The sequence below is a fragment of the Diabrotica virgifera genome, chromosome 2 (genome assembly GCF_917563875.1).
Source record: "Diabrotica virgifera virgifera chromosome 2, PGI_DIABVI_V3a".
Lineage (NCBI taxonomy): Eukaryota > Metazoa > Arthropoda > Insecta > Coleoptera > Chrysomelidae > Diabrotica > Diabrotica virgifera.
Window position 1 is genome coordinate 74,869,511 of NC_065444.1, and position 18,438 is coordinate 74,887,948.

The 18,438-nt window shown below is 33.7% G+C and overlaps 1 protein-coding gene across 1 annotated transcript in view; it reads right to left on the bottom strand.

Moving 5' to 3' along the window:
- LOC114333510 (juvenile hormone esterase-like) overlaps positions 1 to 16,971 on the bottom strand; it is a 130,196-nt gene extending 113,225 nt beyond the window's left edge. The window contains exons 1-2 of the mRNA XM_050643797.1: positions 16,753 to 16,971; positions 6,556 to 6,690 (exon numbers count right to left, since the gene is read on the bottom strand). Coding sequence (XP_050499754.1) covers positions 6,556 to 6,690; positions 16,753 to 16,800 — 183 coding nt within the window. The 5' untranslated portion in view covers positions 16,801 to 16,971. The remainder of the gene's footprint in view (positions 1 to 6,555; positions 6,691 to 16,752) is intronic.
- Positions 16,972 to 18,438: the final 1,467 nt, after the last annotated feature.

Consider the following 18,438-nt stretch of genomic DNA (forward strand, 5'->3'; position numbering starts at 1 on the left):
GAATTCAAAACCTCCTGAGGGTAAAAAATACGCACAGCCAGACCCTTCTCCTGATTTAGATGCATCTGTGTATATAACTGTTGCATCACTGTAGAAGTTCAAAATAGATTTCAGGATATTGTTGCTGATTATGTTGTTTTCGTTGTATGTGGGTATTATTACATCAGTTTTATGGAAGAGAGCAAAGTAGTCTAAGTTTTTGTCTACTGTGTTTAATTCCTTTGAAAAAATAGGATTGTTCTGTAATGCAGTACATAAAGGCGGAGATGGTTTTTTAATCCAATACTTGTGAGTAAGATCTGATTCGTTAAGATGAAATATACTGGAAAATAATTCGAAATTTGTAGTGTGTGCTTTAAGTACCCATTTTTCGCTTAGTAAATTTCTTCTAATCTGTAAAGGAGGCTCAGAAGCTTCAACATGTATTGGTTGTATAGGAGTAGATCTCATAGCACCTAAACAGATTCTCAAGGCAGAGTTTTGGAAAAAGTCAATTTTTCTTAAAAGGTTTTTGGAAGCAGAACCGTAGAGGGTAGCACCATAATCTATAATGGATCGTATATAAGCTCTATAAAACAATAAAGATGTTTCAACATCGCAGCCCCACCACACTCTAGTTGTCATTCTAAGGAAATTAATACCTTTGCTACATCTATCCAGCATATATTGTATGTGTGGTTTCCAAGTTAGTTTTTTGTCCAGAATGAGTCCCAGATATTTGACATTATTTTTAAATGTAAAAGATTGATCACTAAGTAATACATCTTGGTTTATAGGAAGATTGTGTCTTGTAAAGACAGATACTGCTGATTTTTTAATTGATAAATTTAAGCCGTTCTCTAAGAACCATGGAAAGAGGGAACTACAAACTGTACTTAGGTTTTGCATACCGTTTTCATATTTCTTGCTTTCCATATAGACACAAAAATCGTCTGCATATTGTATGATTTTGAATGGGATGTTGTTTATTTGCATCTTATGTATGTCAGAGGTGTACAGATTAAATAAAATTGGTGATAATACTGAGCCTTGTGGTATACCGTAATAATTATGTCGAGGTCCTATTAGTTTATTATTATGATCTCTGATGTAAATTACCCTATCTGTATAGAAACCGATTATTGTGTTAACGAAAGCAATTGGCATATGAAAAAAATTTACCATTTTATGTTTTAAGGTTGATAAACAAACTGAGTCATATGCTCCTTCAATATCTAAGAATAGTGCTGCTAAGTAGTTATTTTTAGTTAAGTTATTCTGTACATCTACAACAAGTGTTGTTAAAGCGTCTAGAGTTCCAAAACCTCTTTTGTAACCAAACTGGTTTACTGGAAGTAAATTCTCTTTTTGTAACCACCAATCTAATCTAAATTTTATAAGCCTTTCTAAAGTTTTAAAAATACAAGACAGTAAGGATATTGGTCTATATGAACTTACGATGTTTGGGTCTTTTCCGGGTTTAAGGATAGGAACAACTAAGATGTCTTTGAAAGAATCGATAACTATATTTTTTTGGATGATATCATTGAAGACATTTAAAAGAAGTTTTTTAGCAACATCTGGTAGGTTGGTTAACATGGGGTATTTTATATGATCGATACCAGGAGAAGTATTTATGCGGTTTTTAAGGGCAAAATCTAATTCAGTTTCAGTAAATGGTTTTAACAGGAAGTGATTATTTGAATGATGACTTTGTGTAGATCGTGTAGGTGAATTTTGAGCAAAAGGAGGACATACTTTATTAAAAAAGTCGTCTAATAGATTATCATTGAAGGGTTTTATACTAATAGATGCTTTTCGATTCATTTTGTTGGCCTGTGACCATATCTCCTTAGAGGAGGTATTTTTGCTTAAATTAGAACACCATTTAATCCAACTAGCTTTGGCTTTTTGTTTCAACTGCTTTTTAGTATGAGCAGTAACTTTCTGACAATTTAGATAATTATCAAGGCTTGGTGAACGTTTATACAATGCTAATGCTTCTTTTCTGTCATTGATTATCAGATCGCATTCTGGGTCCCACCATGGTGGAGGCGATCGATTTTTAGATTTAAAAATTTTGTATTGAGGAATAGATCTAATTGCAGCATCATTAATGCAATCTAATAGAAAACTATAATTTTGATAAGTATTGAAAGAGCTATTGTAGTTGGAAAACATGTTTTCAATTAAGGATGTATACAGGGACCAATTGGCTTTCTTGATATTCCATTTGCTTTTTGGATAAATTATTTCTTGTGAGGTGTTGGTTATTGAAAAATTCATAGATATAGCAAAATGATTCGAGCCTAAGGTGTCAGATAAAACTGACCAAGTAAATTTACTGGCTATATTAGCTGTGCAGAGTGAAATGTCAATCATAGATTTTTGAGTACCATATCTAGGAAGATATGTAGGTTCTCCATTATTCAAAATTACAAGATCTAGGTCTTCGATACTGCTAACAATTTGGTTACCAACTGGATCATTACGCAGTGAGCCCCATAGTGAGTGATGAGCATTCATATCTCCGCCAATTAAAAAAGGTGATTTGATTTGTGAGAAGATATTTATCCAATCGTTTTTGGATGTACTAATATTTGGAGGTCTATATATAGATAAAAAACTTAATTCTATTGTGTTACATTTAACGATAGCACCGCAAACTAAAATTCCCTCATTAAAATTGTTTCTAATATTTATTTCACGAAATGGTATAGTTGTTTTAATTAAAATTGCAACACCTGCATACCCGTCATATCTATCTTGGCGAATTACATTATAACCTTTAAATGTATAATTTTGATTTGGTTTGAACCAGGTTTCACTTAATAATACAATATCAATATTTTCAGTTATTAAAAAATGAATTAAACTATTTTTATTCGAAACAACGGATCTACCGTTCCATTGCAAAATTTTTAATGATTTAAGTTCTGGGAACATGTTATTTATGAGTGATATCCTCTAAAATCGTTTTTATACCATGGTAAATACTATCTTGACTCATAGTTTTTATATCATCTACAGTTTGAATATTTGTAATCAAATTAAAAATATAATTGGAAATGAGAGTTTCCAATACTCGTTGATCTGATTTGTTTTGACAAATTGGGGGTTTTAAATTAGCAGGAAGGGGTTTGGAGGGCCCAAAATTAAAAGGGAACATGGGTGAATTGTTTTGTGTTTGGTTTGGTGATATTTTTCGTTTTTTAGCTATATTATAGTGGCTTGAGGAGGGTTGGGATTGGGATGTATTATTTGAAATGTTTTGATTTTTATGTGTGGTAGTAGAAGGGGATGATTTTTTTGAAGATGTTGGGAGGGGAGGGAAACTGTCTTCGATATTGTCTAGTGTGGAATATCTATTCTGAATAAACAATCCCGAGAAGGACGATTCACAGTAATTTTTTGCCTCGATAAAGGAAATTTTTTGCTCAATCATCACGTTCTTTATCTTCTTTTGATGTTCGTATTTTGGACACTTCTTGGATATGGAAACATGATCTTTACTATCACAATGTATGCATTGAACATCATTATCTTGACATGTATGATCTTCATTTTTGATTTTTCCACATTTTATGCAATGTGCTTGTGGACTGCGACACTGCTTGGAAATATGTCCAAATCTTAAGCAATTGTAACACTGTGTTACTTTGCCAATGTAGGTTTCAACAGGAAAAAATACACTATTTATTGAAATGTAGCTAGGAAGAATATTTCCTTCGAAGGTGACTATCATTGTCCTTTTGGGTACATAGTTAGTTTTTCCATCGGTGTCAACTTTTCTGTAAGTTCTTTTAAAGGCTATTATGGGGGAGGGAGATTTACTATTATCTAACAAATACTTTTCATCGTATTGAGTATCAATATCTCTTATTAGGCCTCTTATTTCTAGTAAATGGTTAGGGACATATGCTACTAAGTTTTGGTCTTTTAATTTTATATTTTTAACTAAATTATTTGCATCTACGATTGACCTTAACAAAACTTTAATTCTGTTTTTTCCAATGGCTTTTATTTCAATAATATTAGGAATGTTCAATTTTTTATGCAAAATGTCCGCAACAGTAAGTGGATGTAAACGGCCAATATCCTGATTGTTTGATTTTTCTATATATACATAAACATTATCAAAATTGTACTTATCTGATGCAACGTTGAACAATTTTTTCTCTACAACTTTTTGCGGAGGTGGAATTTGTTGTGTCGGCACTTTAATAACATCTCTGGTTTTAGTTGTAATTTTCGCAGTAGAATCATCCAAATTTTCTATTAAACTTGATTCAATAATATCCATTTCACTATTCTCACTAGCACCTGAAAAGTTTTCACCTAATGGTGTCCCTGGGGAAAAAGCTTCCCCCATTGGGGGTCGCTTATAGCACTGTTTATCACACTCAATCAATATCAGGTTTTAAATCACACCAAGTGTCCTTTTTTCTACTAATTAACTCGCTAAATAGTTAATTTTATTAAGAGCAGATTTTAATGGGCACTGTCAGCTTGACGTTTTTGATTATCGAGTCCTGAGGTTAAAATAAGTTCGAGCTAACTTACCATAGTATGAAAGTTGATGATAACAGAAATACAGGGTGTCAAAGTTAAACTTTTATTTTACTAATTTTTGAATATTTCCTGACAGACATGAGATACCAACACGAAATTTGGTAAGTGGGGATTTTTTAGGACGGTAAACCTAAATTTCCTACCAAAAATTATATATTACCCAGAGGGCGCCACATACGTCTTTCAGCGCTCATTTAATACGTTCATTTTTTTTTATCTCCCACTCTACATAATTTTAAGATCAAAATTTTTATTCCTCTATTATATTTACGTAAAAAAGGTATACTATATTTATCTAGCTAAACTCAACCATTTTCGAGATAAACGCATTTTAATTCTACTATGCAAAATTCAATTTTTTGAATTCCACTGTAGTTATTAAAAACCATTTTACATATCCTTGTCATACTTGACAGAAAGTGTAAGTACTGTACACCCTAAATTGTATTAAACACACGTTTCCGGCTACTACCAGAGGCGTACGACGGGGGAAAGTGAATGGTTGACCCTTCCCAAAATTCTACGCCACTGACAGAATTGCTATTTTAGTGCAATTTTTGGATTCTCCAATACTTTCTATGTAGATAATATACTTTTCATTCGTAACGATAAAGTCATCAGTTTTCGAGACATTTGAAGTTAAAAACGAAGGAGCATAATAGATTAATCAAATTAACTGTGCCGTTTCATTTTTAACTTCAAATATCTCGAAAACTAATGACTTTATCTCTACGAATGAGGAGTATGTTATTTTCATAAAAACTATTGGAGAATCTAAAATAGCAGTTTCATCTGTGGCGTAGAATTTCTAGTAGAATTTCTAGTTGAAGGGTCAACAACTCACTATCCCGTGTCGTACGCCTCTGGTAGAAGCCAGAAACAATTGTTTAACTTAATTTAATAGGGTGTACAATAAATGATAAGGATATGTCAAACAGCTTTAAAGTACCGGGTACAAATATTTCTTAACGTTTTAAATAAAGAATAAATTATTTTAAAAAATGCTACTTTAAAACTATTTGACATATCCGTGTCATACGTGGTAGAAAATGTAGGTACTATACACCCTACTAAATTATGTTAATTAATCGTTTCCGGCTACTACCAGAGGCGTACGACAGGGGAAAATGGATGGTTAACCTTCCTTTTCCCCCCTCGTACGCCTCTGGTAGTAGCCAGAAACGTTTGTTTAATACAATTTAGAAGGGTGTACAGTACTTATAATTGCTGCCAAGTATGACAAGGATAGTTTTTAGTAACTACAATGAAATGCAAAAAATTGAATTTTGCATTGTAAATGTAAAAACAATATTTATTTATGAAAAACATTTTTTCCTGTTTTCGGACAACAGTAAAATGTATTTCGAATTAAATAAATTATATACATTCTTCTTTGTGACTCAATTAATTTAATTAAAAAAAAATTTTGGGCACCCTTTATACATAATTATAATAATGTATATATTAGTGAATAGAGAATTGAATAACCTTTCAAATGAGCTGTCACACGACCCCTATTTTTATTAAAAAAAAATCATCGATTGCGTCATCACGCCCAGATGGATGACGTCACTAGTATGATATATATGCCAACAAATTATAATTTAAAACTAAAAATCGACCTTATTCGTAATTTATCTCTAGTCATCCATTCTCGAGAAAATGAGTTTATTCCAACTCAAAAGACTTCACTGTACCTATAACTTTAGAGGCTTATATCTTAAAACCATGATTTTTTGGAGTGACGCGCCCATTGAGTCTTTTGCTCTACACATCAAGGACTACCAGAACCCAAAGTTTCAGAGCATTTGACAGAGAGCCATTCATCATAAGGTTTCTGCGGGGTCCTTTTACAATGACATGTCTAATCAAAAATTTCACGTCATTATAAACTGAAAGAAATAACCACTGATATCAAGGCTTTCTGGAATACGATTTTGTCGGTGAAATTCTGTTCTTTAATGCTAAAAAATCAGTGAAATTTTGTTCTTTAATGCTACTTACTTTAAATCGCAAGGATCCTACGGGTGGCTTGGCAAAAGGTATTTGTTGAAAAGCGTAAAACGATATTTTCCTTTGGGAATATTCTTGTCTTCCACGAATTTTTCCATTTGGAGTTGTTACAATTACCTCAGCGTTCTGAAAAATTAGCACCTCTGCATTATTATCATATCAATGTAGCTTTTTTTATAGGTATACCTGTAAATTATAAATACGAAGAAAGAAACATACATATTATGAAAACTACACATAGTTTCACACCTAAAATTATGTTCATTTTCATAGTTGAGTTTTTCGTGAACAGATTAACGGATTCCGCTGATTTTCATTATTTTAAAATTTCGTTGGTATTGACACAGTATTTTTTCTTTTTTATGGCATAGACTTGGGTGTCAATTAGCCAGTCACAACTTTTTTGTTTTATATTCATACATAAAGAAGGCAATGAGGTCCTTAGAGTTCTTATTTACACAGTTGGAAACGCTTTCCACACATTTTTTTTTGGTACTTATACCGGATGAAAGAAAAGAAATGTTTTTCTTATGTTAAGTTTGAGACACCCTGTAGATATGACAAGGTACAAGTGTGAGTATACATCGAAATCGTATCGCTGTCTTATGTTTTGTGAACATTTGGTCTTTTGAATGTCCCTTCTATCTTTATATAAAAAGAAAATAGACGGTTTTATTATTTATGTGTTTTAACTGCATCAAAAGTTTGAGACACCCTGTAGGGAGGAAAAGTTGCGAAGGTGAGTATACATCGATTTTATGTTGTATTCTCATATTTTGTGAACATTTTATTTTGTTAATTTCTCTGATATCTTTAATAATAAATACATTAGACGGTTTCACTCTTAATATGTGTTTTACCTGAGATATGCGATATTTGAGATCTCGTCTTATCATATTATACTAATATGAAATTATTTCCTATATATAGTGCGAAAGGAACAAAGTGTTTAAAGAAAGAAAATCTGTCTAATGTAACTCTCGCTATTTAAAAGACATCCACGTATATACCAAATCCTTACTCTCAAGGAAATTCCACCCTAAAACATCACAAAGCCTCAATTAAACAATCTCGTCTCTTTAATATTGCGCTATGCATACCGCTCATCTGTCTTTCTGTTTTTAAAGTTTTGTTAACTGTTATTTTGTATTGTTAATTTAGTTTTGTTTCAGTTAAAACACATGTTAAAGAATAAATACGTTCATTTTCTTTGTTTCTAAATATATCAGGGCCATTAAAAAAGCAAAACGTTCACAAAGCATAAGACTTTTCGATGTATACCCACACTTGTACCTTATCGTCCATACAGGGTGTCTCAAACTTAACATAAGAAACACATTTCTTTAATTACTCCCGGTATTAGTTCAAAAAAGAAATTTGAGTAAACCGTTTCCTTGCCCAACTCTACAAATACCAAAGAAAAAATTTAAATTAATAAAAAAAATTGGGGGAATCCGTTAGTCAGTTCATGGAAATAAAAAAAATGAGCATAATTTTCGATGATGTTTTGAAACTATGTATATTATTTAGATCATAGGGGAGCCCAAGCGGGGATTTTTGCAGTTACTCGAGCGCGTCAGATCATCATATGGGGAGAAACCTGGTACCCTGCAGATGTACCTCTACCATATATTGGCTCTTAACACAGGGGAGTTCATTAAGGTGGGTCCGAAAAAAAAATCTATCCTTAAAAAAACTCGAAATTGTCAGATTAAGATCGAAAAACTAAAAAATGCGTGTTCAATATTTTAAAAAAATCTATCGAACCAAACACGACCCCCCACGGAGATGGGTGGGGGTAAATTTAAAATTTTAAATACCAACCCCGCGATATTTCGCGAAATGAACATCAAATCGATAAACTGCAAAAATACACTAATTCAATATTTTTGAAAAATCTATCGAATAGTATCAAACACGACCCCCCACGGAAGTGGGGTGTGGGTTACATTAAAATCTTAAATAGGAGCCCCAAATTTTTATTGCAGATTTGGATTCTTTACGTAAAAATAAGCAACTTTTTTTCGAAACATTTTTTCGAGTTATGGATAGATGGCGTCATAATCGAAAAAAAAACGATTCTTGGAAATGGAAAATTAAATTAAAAAATGGAAAGTCCCCACTAAAATGGAAAATTCTACTTAACTTTTTTTAGTTTTAGGACCTAATAATCACAACCCAATAGGTCCCCATAACGCTCGAGTGACTGCATATTTAGCATACTTTCGTCCCCTACTATAAGCACAAAAGCAATGCACTATTGATGCCATATTTTTTTAATTATTGTTAAAATTTTCATACCTGATTGATAATGCTAATTTTCTTTATATTGAATACAGGGCGAGTCAAAACTCAAGTACCTACATTATTTTCTCAGTAAATTTAAATATAACACCCTGTATATTATATCACTATCGAAAAGTACCACTACTGTACTTTAATTTCTATATAACATTTCCTATGTCTAAATTTATTAGTTTGCGAGATATTTTCATTTTTCAGAGCAAATTATTAATTAGGGGTCTAAATCTTCCCAAATTTTAAGTAAGCTATGACTGAATTGTCTAAAACTGACAATTTACCATTACTGATTATCAATCTGGTAATAAATGTAACAATGTAGCAAATAAAGAAAGAAAAATAACTTATTTGTAATAAATTTTACAAAAAAGACACAACCACAACATACAACATTTTTAAAACAATTAAAAACTACTGTTGTATGTAAGTGTAACAAATAAAGAAAGAAAAATAATTTATGAGTTATTAAATTTACAAAAAAAAAACACAAACACAAAATACAACATTTTGTGTAAACAATTAAAAACTTATTTTGTATGTAAATGTAACAATATAACAAATAAAGAAATTTTACAAAAAAAAAAACATGGACACAAAATACAACATTTTTGAAAAAATTAGAAGCTACTTTTAATAAAATATTTTAAATATTTAATTACCTACATAAGTTGTTCAAAATGACCTCGTAACACATTTATGCATGCCTAAAGACGGTCATTTAATGAGTTACTTACACTACGAAGCATTTGTAAATTAACACTTCGAAACACACTTTGTATTCTATTTTTCGTCTCATCTCTTGTTGTTGGAGAAATTTTATATTCCCCATTCCACGAATATACGACCCTCTTGGATTATCGCGACAACGAATATTTTACTGTGCAAAATATGAAGAACGAAAGTAAATTGCAAATTATATTGTTGTTTATTGGAGGAATTATTGGAGCAAAATACTTTCGTACTTCTTATGTTGCCCACTAAAATATTCGTTGTCGCGATAATCCAAAACAGTCGTATATTCGTAGAATACACCATAACCTTCATTCTTAAAATATCCCAAAAAAAATCAGTACAGTTTATCAAATTCTGGTAATCGTGGTGGCCATGCTACTGGTCCATTGAAAAATGAAAATATCTCGAAACCTAATAAATTTAGACATAGGGAATGTTGTATACAAACTACAGTAAGGTAAGTTTCAATAGTGATATAAAGTACAGGGTGTTCCATTTAAAATTACTGAGAAAATAATGTACTTGCGTTTTGACTCACCCTGTATTAGTTATAAAGAAATTTTTATAAATTTTGATAATAAATAAAAAAATATGGAACCAATGTATCATTGCTGTTTTGCTTATTTTTATTTATACAGGGAGATAAACTTGTTACGATTTTCATATAAAATTGGTTATAGCTTTGTAATACCTTGTATAACATACCAAACCTTTATATTTTTTTGAGATAAAGAAGTTAAAAGGATCTCTAATATAAAATAAAATACAGGGTGTCCCATTTAAACAAACATAAATTTGGTCTACCACTATGTTATCGAACACCCTGTAATATTCTAACTAATTTTGTAATGTAAAGCTCAAAGTTGGCTACAACTTTTATGGCTATCTATTACTATAACGGATCTACGGAGCTTTACCCCACTAATCAGTATAAAGGTTGTCAGTTATACTTTGAAATTTTAAATAGAAGATATCCCTCCAGTAATGGTGTGGCTGTACAAAATCAAGTGACAAGACCAAAAGTACAAGAAAAATAATCACAAAACACTATAAGCAGCTCACACGCTCCAGCAGAGGTAAAAACATATGCACAAGCAGCTTCAAATCAAAATCAAGTTCAAAATATAAACAGGGTAGAGTTATTACCGCAGTCAACAAACAATCAATTCACCACGTTCCTTGAACAGCAAAATAATTATCTCCTGCAACAAAACGTTCAACTTCAACAACAAATAGAAAAGCAACAGCAAGCAATCCTTGAACTAACCAAGGAAATAAGACATTTGAGAGATCTAGTACAGCAAAACGCTAAATCCAACAATTAATGGCTCAAATATTTAAAATAGCTTTATGGAACGCCAACGGGGTCATAAATCGGAAGAATGAAATTGAGACATTTTTTAAAATTTCACAATCTAGATATAATTCTAATATCTGAATCTCACTTAACATCAGAAAATAGTTTTAGAATACCCAACTATTTAATGTACAATGCTGCCCATCCAGACGCAGCACGAAGAGCCAGTGCTGGAGCAGCTATAATCATTAGAAAGGGTATAAAACACCATATTTTACACAAGATTGAACAACCAGATCTACAAGCAGTCTCCATTGAAATAGAAGATTGGATCGGACCAATCTCGATAGCTGCTGTATACCTACTGCCCACCAAATTATAGAGCTAACAAAAATTCTTTAAGTAATCTCTTTAACCAACTTGGTAACCGTTTCCTGGCAGGTGGAGACTATAACGCCAAACATACTAGTTGGGGTTCAAGACTGTGCGCTCCTGGAAGAGGCAGGGTACTACATCAAATCATATCAGAACAACACTTGGACCATTTGTCTACGTATCAGCCTACATACTGGCCATCAGACCCGCAGAAAGTTCCCGACTGTTTAGATTTCTTTGTTACAAAAGGGTTCTCAAGGGGGTATCTAAGTATCGAATCAAATTTTGATATAGAGTCTGATCATACTCCTGTAGTAGCAACTGTACATTCAGGAATTAAAGAAAAAGAGCCTCTGCCCAAGTTGCACAATTACAAAACCAACTGGCAAGCTTTCAGAGAAAGGGTTGAAGCAAATATTGAACTAAACGTATCACTAAAGTCACCAGAAGAACTAGAAAAAGAAATCCAAAATTACACAACAACGATTCAGGAAGCTGCATGGAAATGAACACCTCCACCAACAAAAGCAAAACAAAAAATTAATTGTCCAATAAATGTCAGAGAAAAAATAATTGAAAAAAGGTATCTGAGTAGAACTTGGAAGCAAACTAGACATCCAGATGACAAGTTAAGGCTCAATAGAACAGCACGACAATTGAAGTAACTACTAAAACAACTAAAAAATAACAGCGTTCAAGAATACCTAGAAAATTTAACGCCGTCAGATGCCAGCGATTATGCGCTATGGAAGGCTACAAAAAAATTAAAACAGCAACATCGTCATATCCCACCAATTAGAAAATCCAACGGAACATGGGCCAGAACAAACAATGAAAAGGCAGAAACTTTCGGCGAATACCTAGAAGAAGTTTTCAAACCTATACCAGCTGCTGCAACAAATAACGATCAAGAAATCTACAATTTCCTACAGAACCAAACCCCGACAGGAGAAAACACACTACACGCTTCACCCAAAGAAGTTCAAAACATAATCAACAATAATCTAATAAAAAAGAAGGCACCTGGCTATGACTTAATCACAGGTGAGGTAATTAAAAATCTACCTACCAAAGCAATTAAAATGCTAACTCAATTGTGTAATGCGGTACTAAGGCTAAAACACTTCCCAATGCAATGGAAAATTGCGGAAATTATCCTTATACAAAAATCAGGAAAACCTCCAAATGAGCCCACTTCATATCGGCCAATTAGTTTAATGCCAGTAATGTCTAAGATCATGGAAAAAATAATAGAAAAAAGACTTCTACAAATACTAACCGACATAAATATGATACCCGACCACCAATTTGGCTTTAGGAAAGAGCATGGCACCGTTGAACAAGTTCACAGAGTGGTCAACATCATAAATAAAACATTTGAAGAAAAAAGTTACTGTTCAGCAGCATTCCTCGATGTTAGCCAGGCTTTTGATAAAGTTTGGCATCAAGGATTGTTGTATAAACTGAAAAAGAACTTACCAGAGGAACTATATACACTCCTTAAGTCGTATTTATCAGAAAGATACTTTCGAGTGAAGTTTGAGTCAGCCTATACAAAACTATATCCCATCAGGGGGTACCGCAAGGAAGTGTTCTGGGACCGCAACTGTATTTGATTTACACAGCCGACTTACCCACAAATCGTGATACAACGACCACCACCTTTGCAGACGATACTGCAATCCTAGCAGTACACAAAAATCCCGTCGAAGCTGCTGCAAAACTCCAGAGAGTATTAAATCAAATAAATACATGGGCACAAAATTGGAGAATTAAATTGAATGAACAAAAATCAAACCATATTGTTTTTACAAAATGTCACGGTGAATCACCTACAGTAACAATAAATAATAAGGTAATTCCCTCAGTTACCTCTGTAAAATATCTGGGCATGCACTTGGACAGGGGATTAACCTGGAGAACCCATATATGGCACAAACGGAAACAACTGGGCATAAAATTTAGTAAGCATTATTGGCTTCTAGGGCGTAAGTCTAAGCTCACGACAAGAAATAAACTGCTAGTCTACAACACAATATTCAAATCAGTCTGGGCATATGGTCTGCAGTTCTGGGGAACAGCATCCAAGTCGAATGTATCCATAATTGAGAGATTCCAGTCCAAGGTGTTACGTTCAATAATCGATGCTCCGTGGTTTGTTACTAACTGGGATATTTACAATGATCTGGAAACCAAAACCGTCAGTGAAGTGATAGTGGAGTTAAGTGCAAAATACATCGTACGTCTTGAAAGCCACGCGAATGTGCTTGCAATTAATTTGTTAGACAACAGTCAGGAAACAAAACGGTTAAAGAGACAGACACCATTAGATTTACCGCACAGACATTAATATTGTTACAGTAGCTAAGTTAATGTATGTAATACAGTAATTTAATATTATCTCTATAGAGATGTGTGGCGCTGGTCACAATCTCTTCATGTCATTATTTCTCAGATAAATGTGCCTATTGTTATATGTTATAACAGATTGCCTAATAAATATTAAAAAAATAAAAAAAAACTAATCAGTCACCCTGTATTAAATAATTTAAAAAATATTTAAATAATAGTAATTATTAATATGCTTTTACTTATGACGTGTTACTAAATTAGCCATAGGAAAAAATAAAGATGTACATGTACAATGCAAAATAACACCGCGAAAAGTCCTAGAAAGTACAATAAACGCATCTTACTTCTAAATAACTGAAAATGTTAGTGAGCTATTTATATTAAATTTATCTGATTAATTAGTCTGCAGTTCGATGATTCACTAGCGATTTGCTAACTGATTATTATTCCTCAAAAATTCTATGTAGAAGTCTATATTCTCCTATAAATACCTACCGGAAGAATAGAGAACGAGTTAACTAATTCTACTATTCAACAAAGGAAATAAAAAGCATGATTAGAAAATGGATACTATAAAAAATTGTTGGTTATAGTTATGGTTATGGTACATCGGGGCAGGGCTCACTTGTGAGCCCTTCAGACACTTAGACCTCCTACGGCGGGTCCATTGTATTACCCCTATCTTACGGACTAGGACCATAAGAACCTGGTCTTCACCGTTTCTGGGGCCAGGCCAGGCCTAGGAGTCGCCAACTTCTTGAAAATTTCAAGATCTTGTCTTGATTTCAAGACAAGATCAAGACAAGAAGTAATTTTAGATTTCAAGACAAGACAAGAAATTTAATGTCAATACCAAGATTTCTTGTCAAGAAAACAAGAAATCTTGAAATATCTTGACTATTACTAAAAAACTAGATTTTATTTTAAATAACAAATTTAGCACATTTTTAAATCGGAATGGAAAAGCCATGAAATAAGGCAGATAACCCTTCTTATGGAGTCAACGCCTAGTCGAATTCTTGGCTTTGTTATTGAAGTTGCTCTTGAAAATAGCTTTTCCGCAGGTGCAGATGTTGCTGGCGTTCCGAGAAAATCATTGGCCATTTTCGATAATAAAGGGTAGAATTGTTCTCGTATCTTCTCCACCAATCAAGTATATTCTAAGAATCTTCTGACTTAGGCTTATTTAAGTATTTTCCAATTTCATACTTCCAAGATTGTAAGTTATCATTATCAGCTTTCTTAAGTAGGTAAGTAATATCTAAATCAAATTCAGACTAAGTACTGGCTTTGGTATTGGATTGTGTAGATCATTCTGGGATTTATTAAAGTATTTAGCTTTAAATGTTTGTTCAAATTTTTGTACTACCTCTGATTATAGAAGCTTTCCTCAAGATAATGAGGAAAATGTCTCTACTTTATGCCGGGGATTCAAAATAAGAGCTTTGCAGTGTATCCAATTAGTTTTGTTGTAGTGTTTCCAGGGCCGGCGATAACGGGCCTGCAAGGGATGCACTGCAGGCGGACGCCCTTGTTTGAAAAGGTCGCCTAAACTGAAAAAAAAACTGAAGGTCGCCTACCCTACTTTTGCAGGCGGGCACCTTATACCCTAGCTCCGGTACTGAGTGTGAGTGTTTCAGTAGTATTTTATCTCTCGCAGCTTGAATGAAGTAGATTAATTGCTCATCGGTAGCGTCTCTATCAATTTTATTATTAAGTTCATGAGCCCATATTTGAGGAGCTCAGAGCAACAGTGGCCTAAGCCACAAATTGAGCATTTTTAGATTAATATATCAATAAAAGCAGCAACATTAAATCTTCGGATTAACAAGGGTTTACACAACCTACCTCTATATTAGTCTAAATGGCGTTACAAAATTTCTAGCGCCATCCCGTAAGGCTAAGGCTCCACAGGCGACAAATTTACGCTAGCAGTAGCCGTAAAACGAACTTAAGGTTCCGCAGAACAGAATAGGAATAGCCGAACTGTACCGACTACAGGACTTGTGGGTAGTCGGTTCAGTTCGGCAATTCCTATTGCGTTCCGCGGAACCTTAAGTTCGTTTTACGACTACTACTAGCGTAAATTTGTCGCCCGTGGAGACTTAGTCTAAGCATAATCGAAATACGAATGCAAAGATTGCATTTATCTCAAAATTTCGTTTTTGGGGTTGGGCCACTGTAGCTCTGAGACTCTGAGCGCCTCATTTCGTGTTTGTCTGAAAGTAAATTTACTCAAATTACCGCCAATGGGAGTGGAAATATTTATTCCCTTCGAGAATTGAAGAAAGTGTTTTAAATCTACTCAGATATTGACAGAATATACTGATCACAACCATTCTTTGCTGCAGGGGAATCACCGGACCGGGTAATCAAGAAATTTCAAGATCATGAAATTTCTTGAGTCAAGACAAGATATAATATGTGAAGAAAACATCAAGATAAGATTTTTTTAAATTTCTTGATTTTTTCTCAAGACAAGACAAGAAGTTGATATCAATTCAAGAATTCTTGTCTTGTCGACCCCTACCCAGGCTGCACCGGGCTCCCATATCTGTCATAGTCAGCAGGGTCTGCAAATCTGAGCTCCTCCTGCCGATACCACCCCGAACGTATAATACCTCAGAAACCTTATGGCATCACAGAAAGCCACAAGTCTCTTAAAATGTTACTCCCCCACCTGGCTCGGCTGCGCAGATGCCAATCCCAGGATCTGCCACCTGTGATAAACCCATGCCGGGCATTACTAGAGGACATGCGAGGAGTTTTACTCCTCCTCATTACATAGACGGCACCGTGAGCCATCCGCCAGTCCAAGCAGATGAAGGTGCCGTCGGAGTCTACAGTTGGGCTGTGAGACTTTTGGATGGCCCCACTATGTGGAGCTTAGCCTGTCTCAAACCTCCACAACTGGCCTAGGAGTCCTGGAACCTCCGCAGAAGAAGCTCCCTGAGACTACCCCGACGAGTACTGAAGGACACCCCAATCACAGGTTCGGGACCCACAGGCAGAGGGGATGTGCCCCGTCTTGCCAGGGCGCAAAAAAATTGTTACTAAAGCTATAAAGACAATATTTCTATTCACAAAAACAGCAATATATATCTATACAAATTGATCAAAGATATTCTTACCAAGACAGCCACAAAAGCAGCAATAAAAACCATTATTAACTTCGTCATATTTGAAGAATTAACTCGTTCTATTATACATTTGTTTTTCAATAGACGTATTATTGCTATTTTATAGTTTAATGAAGGTGTTAGGTGTTTGAACTAGAAATATATTTTTTCTATATTAACATTTTGTTTATGCATCGTTAATATACTATTGGACATTCCCACGTAGCTCATATATTCCCACATCTAAAATGGTCTTTTATCGATTTTTATAATTATTTGAATTAAAATAGTCCATAATCAAAATCAATTAATTATTAAAATCCATTAAAACTACCTAATCTTTTTACTTATGGATTGCATAATATTAAAAACTTCTTAGGTTTTTTTACCTTCTTCTTATACTTGTTGTAGCTCTGTCGATCTGTTAACTCTGACGTTGAAGTATTTTTTGAGAGGTAGACTGCCAGCTATCTCTCCATATTTTTGGTGTTCTCCCCGGTGGACGCTTCCCAGCTGGTTTTCCTTCTAGCCCAATTGTTGGTAGTTTGCTTCTCCATTCTTTTTATATGACTAAACCATTCTCTTCGTCTTTGCCTACCCCATCTTACTACATCTTTCACGCCACATTGTTCCCTGATGATGTTGTTTCGTATTCTATCCCTTCTTGTCTTCCCTGCTATTGCTCTTAGTGTCTTCATTTCGGCTGTTTGTAGCATGCTTTTGGTTTTATTGGCCTTCCCCTAATTCAATGCCATAGGTCATAACAGAACTGATGCAAGTTTTATAAATTCGAACTTTGCTGCCCATTTTCATATCTGGACCTCGGAGGTAAACTACACTATGTCGACATGGCGTTGTTTTGTTTTTATTCCTTTAACTCACTCAGCTCCCCAAGAGCTTTCTAGAGGTATATTACACTTAAATACTACACAAATAATATGAGAGATAAAAAGCGCCATGTAAACTTAAGTGTTTTTACCTCACAGTTACAAACTGCGTGCTGATGGCAAACAACACTATGTTGACTTAGTGCACTGAGCACCTAGAGGCAAACGGGTCATAGGTAACTGTTCTTCTTAATAGAAATAAATCTCTTTGTTTTTATCTATTCTTTTTTTATAGTTACATAGTTTTTGTTTTTATAAAAATTGTGGTTATTAATACATTGTAATAAACAATCAACAAATATTGTGCACCTTCTCTTAAAAATTGGTGTTTCTCTTTCGAATGGTATTATACACATAGTTTTAAAAGTTATGCATCACTTAAAATTATGCTATATTAAAAAATATATAAAAGAAACAGAAATAAAACAAGTATTATTAAATATTATTATTTTGTTGAGCCACAATAATTCAGCAACAAATTGCCAACATTGTTGTTATTTCTATTTTCTTTTAAGAGTCAATAAATGCATATTGGTTCATTAATAATAATGTTCTATTTGTAATAAAATACAGACAATTAAATGGACAACCATACAACATACCTTGTGTCTGGTACATACAAAAAAACTATTTAGTCTTACAATGGTATTACCTTATAATAAGCATTTTTTAAATCTTATATAGTGGGTCTAACAATTTGGCCAGAAACCTACGGAAAAAACAGAATCTGTTCAGATTGTTATCAGATGTTAATGTTAGCGTTTAGTGAAGCGTTTTAACCTTTAACTACACGCGCTGGCGTATTTTGTAC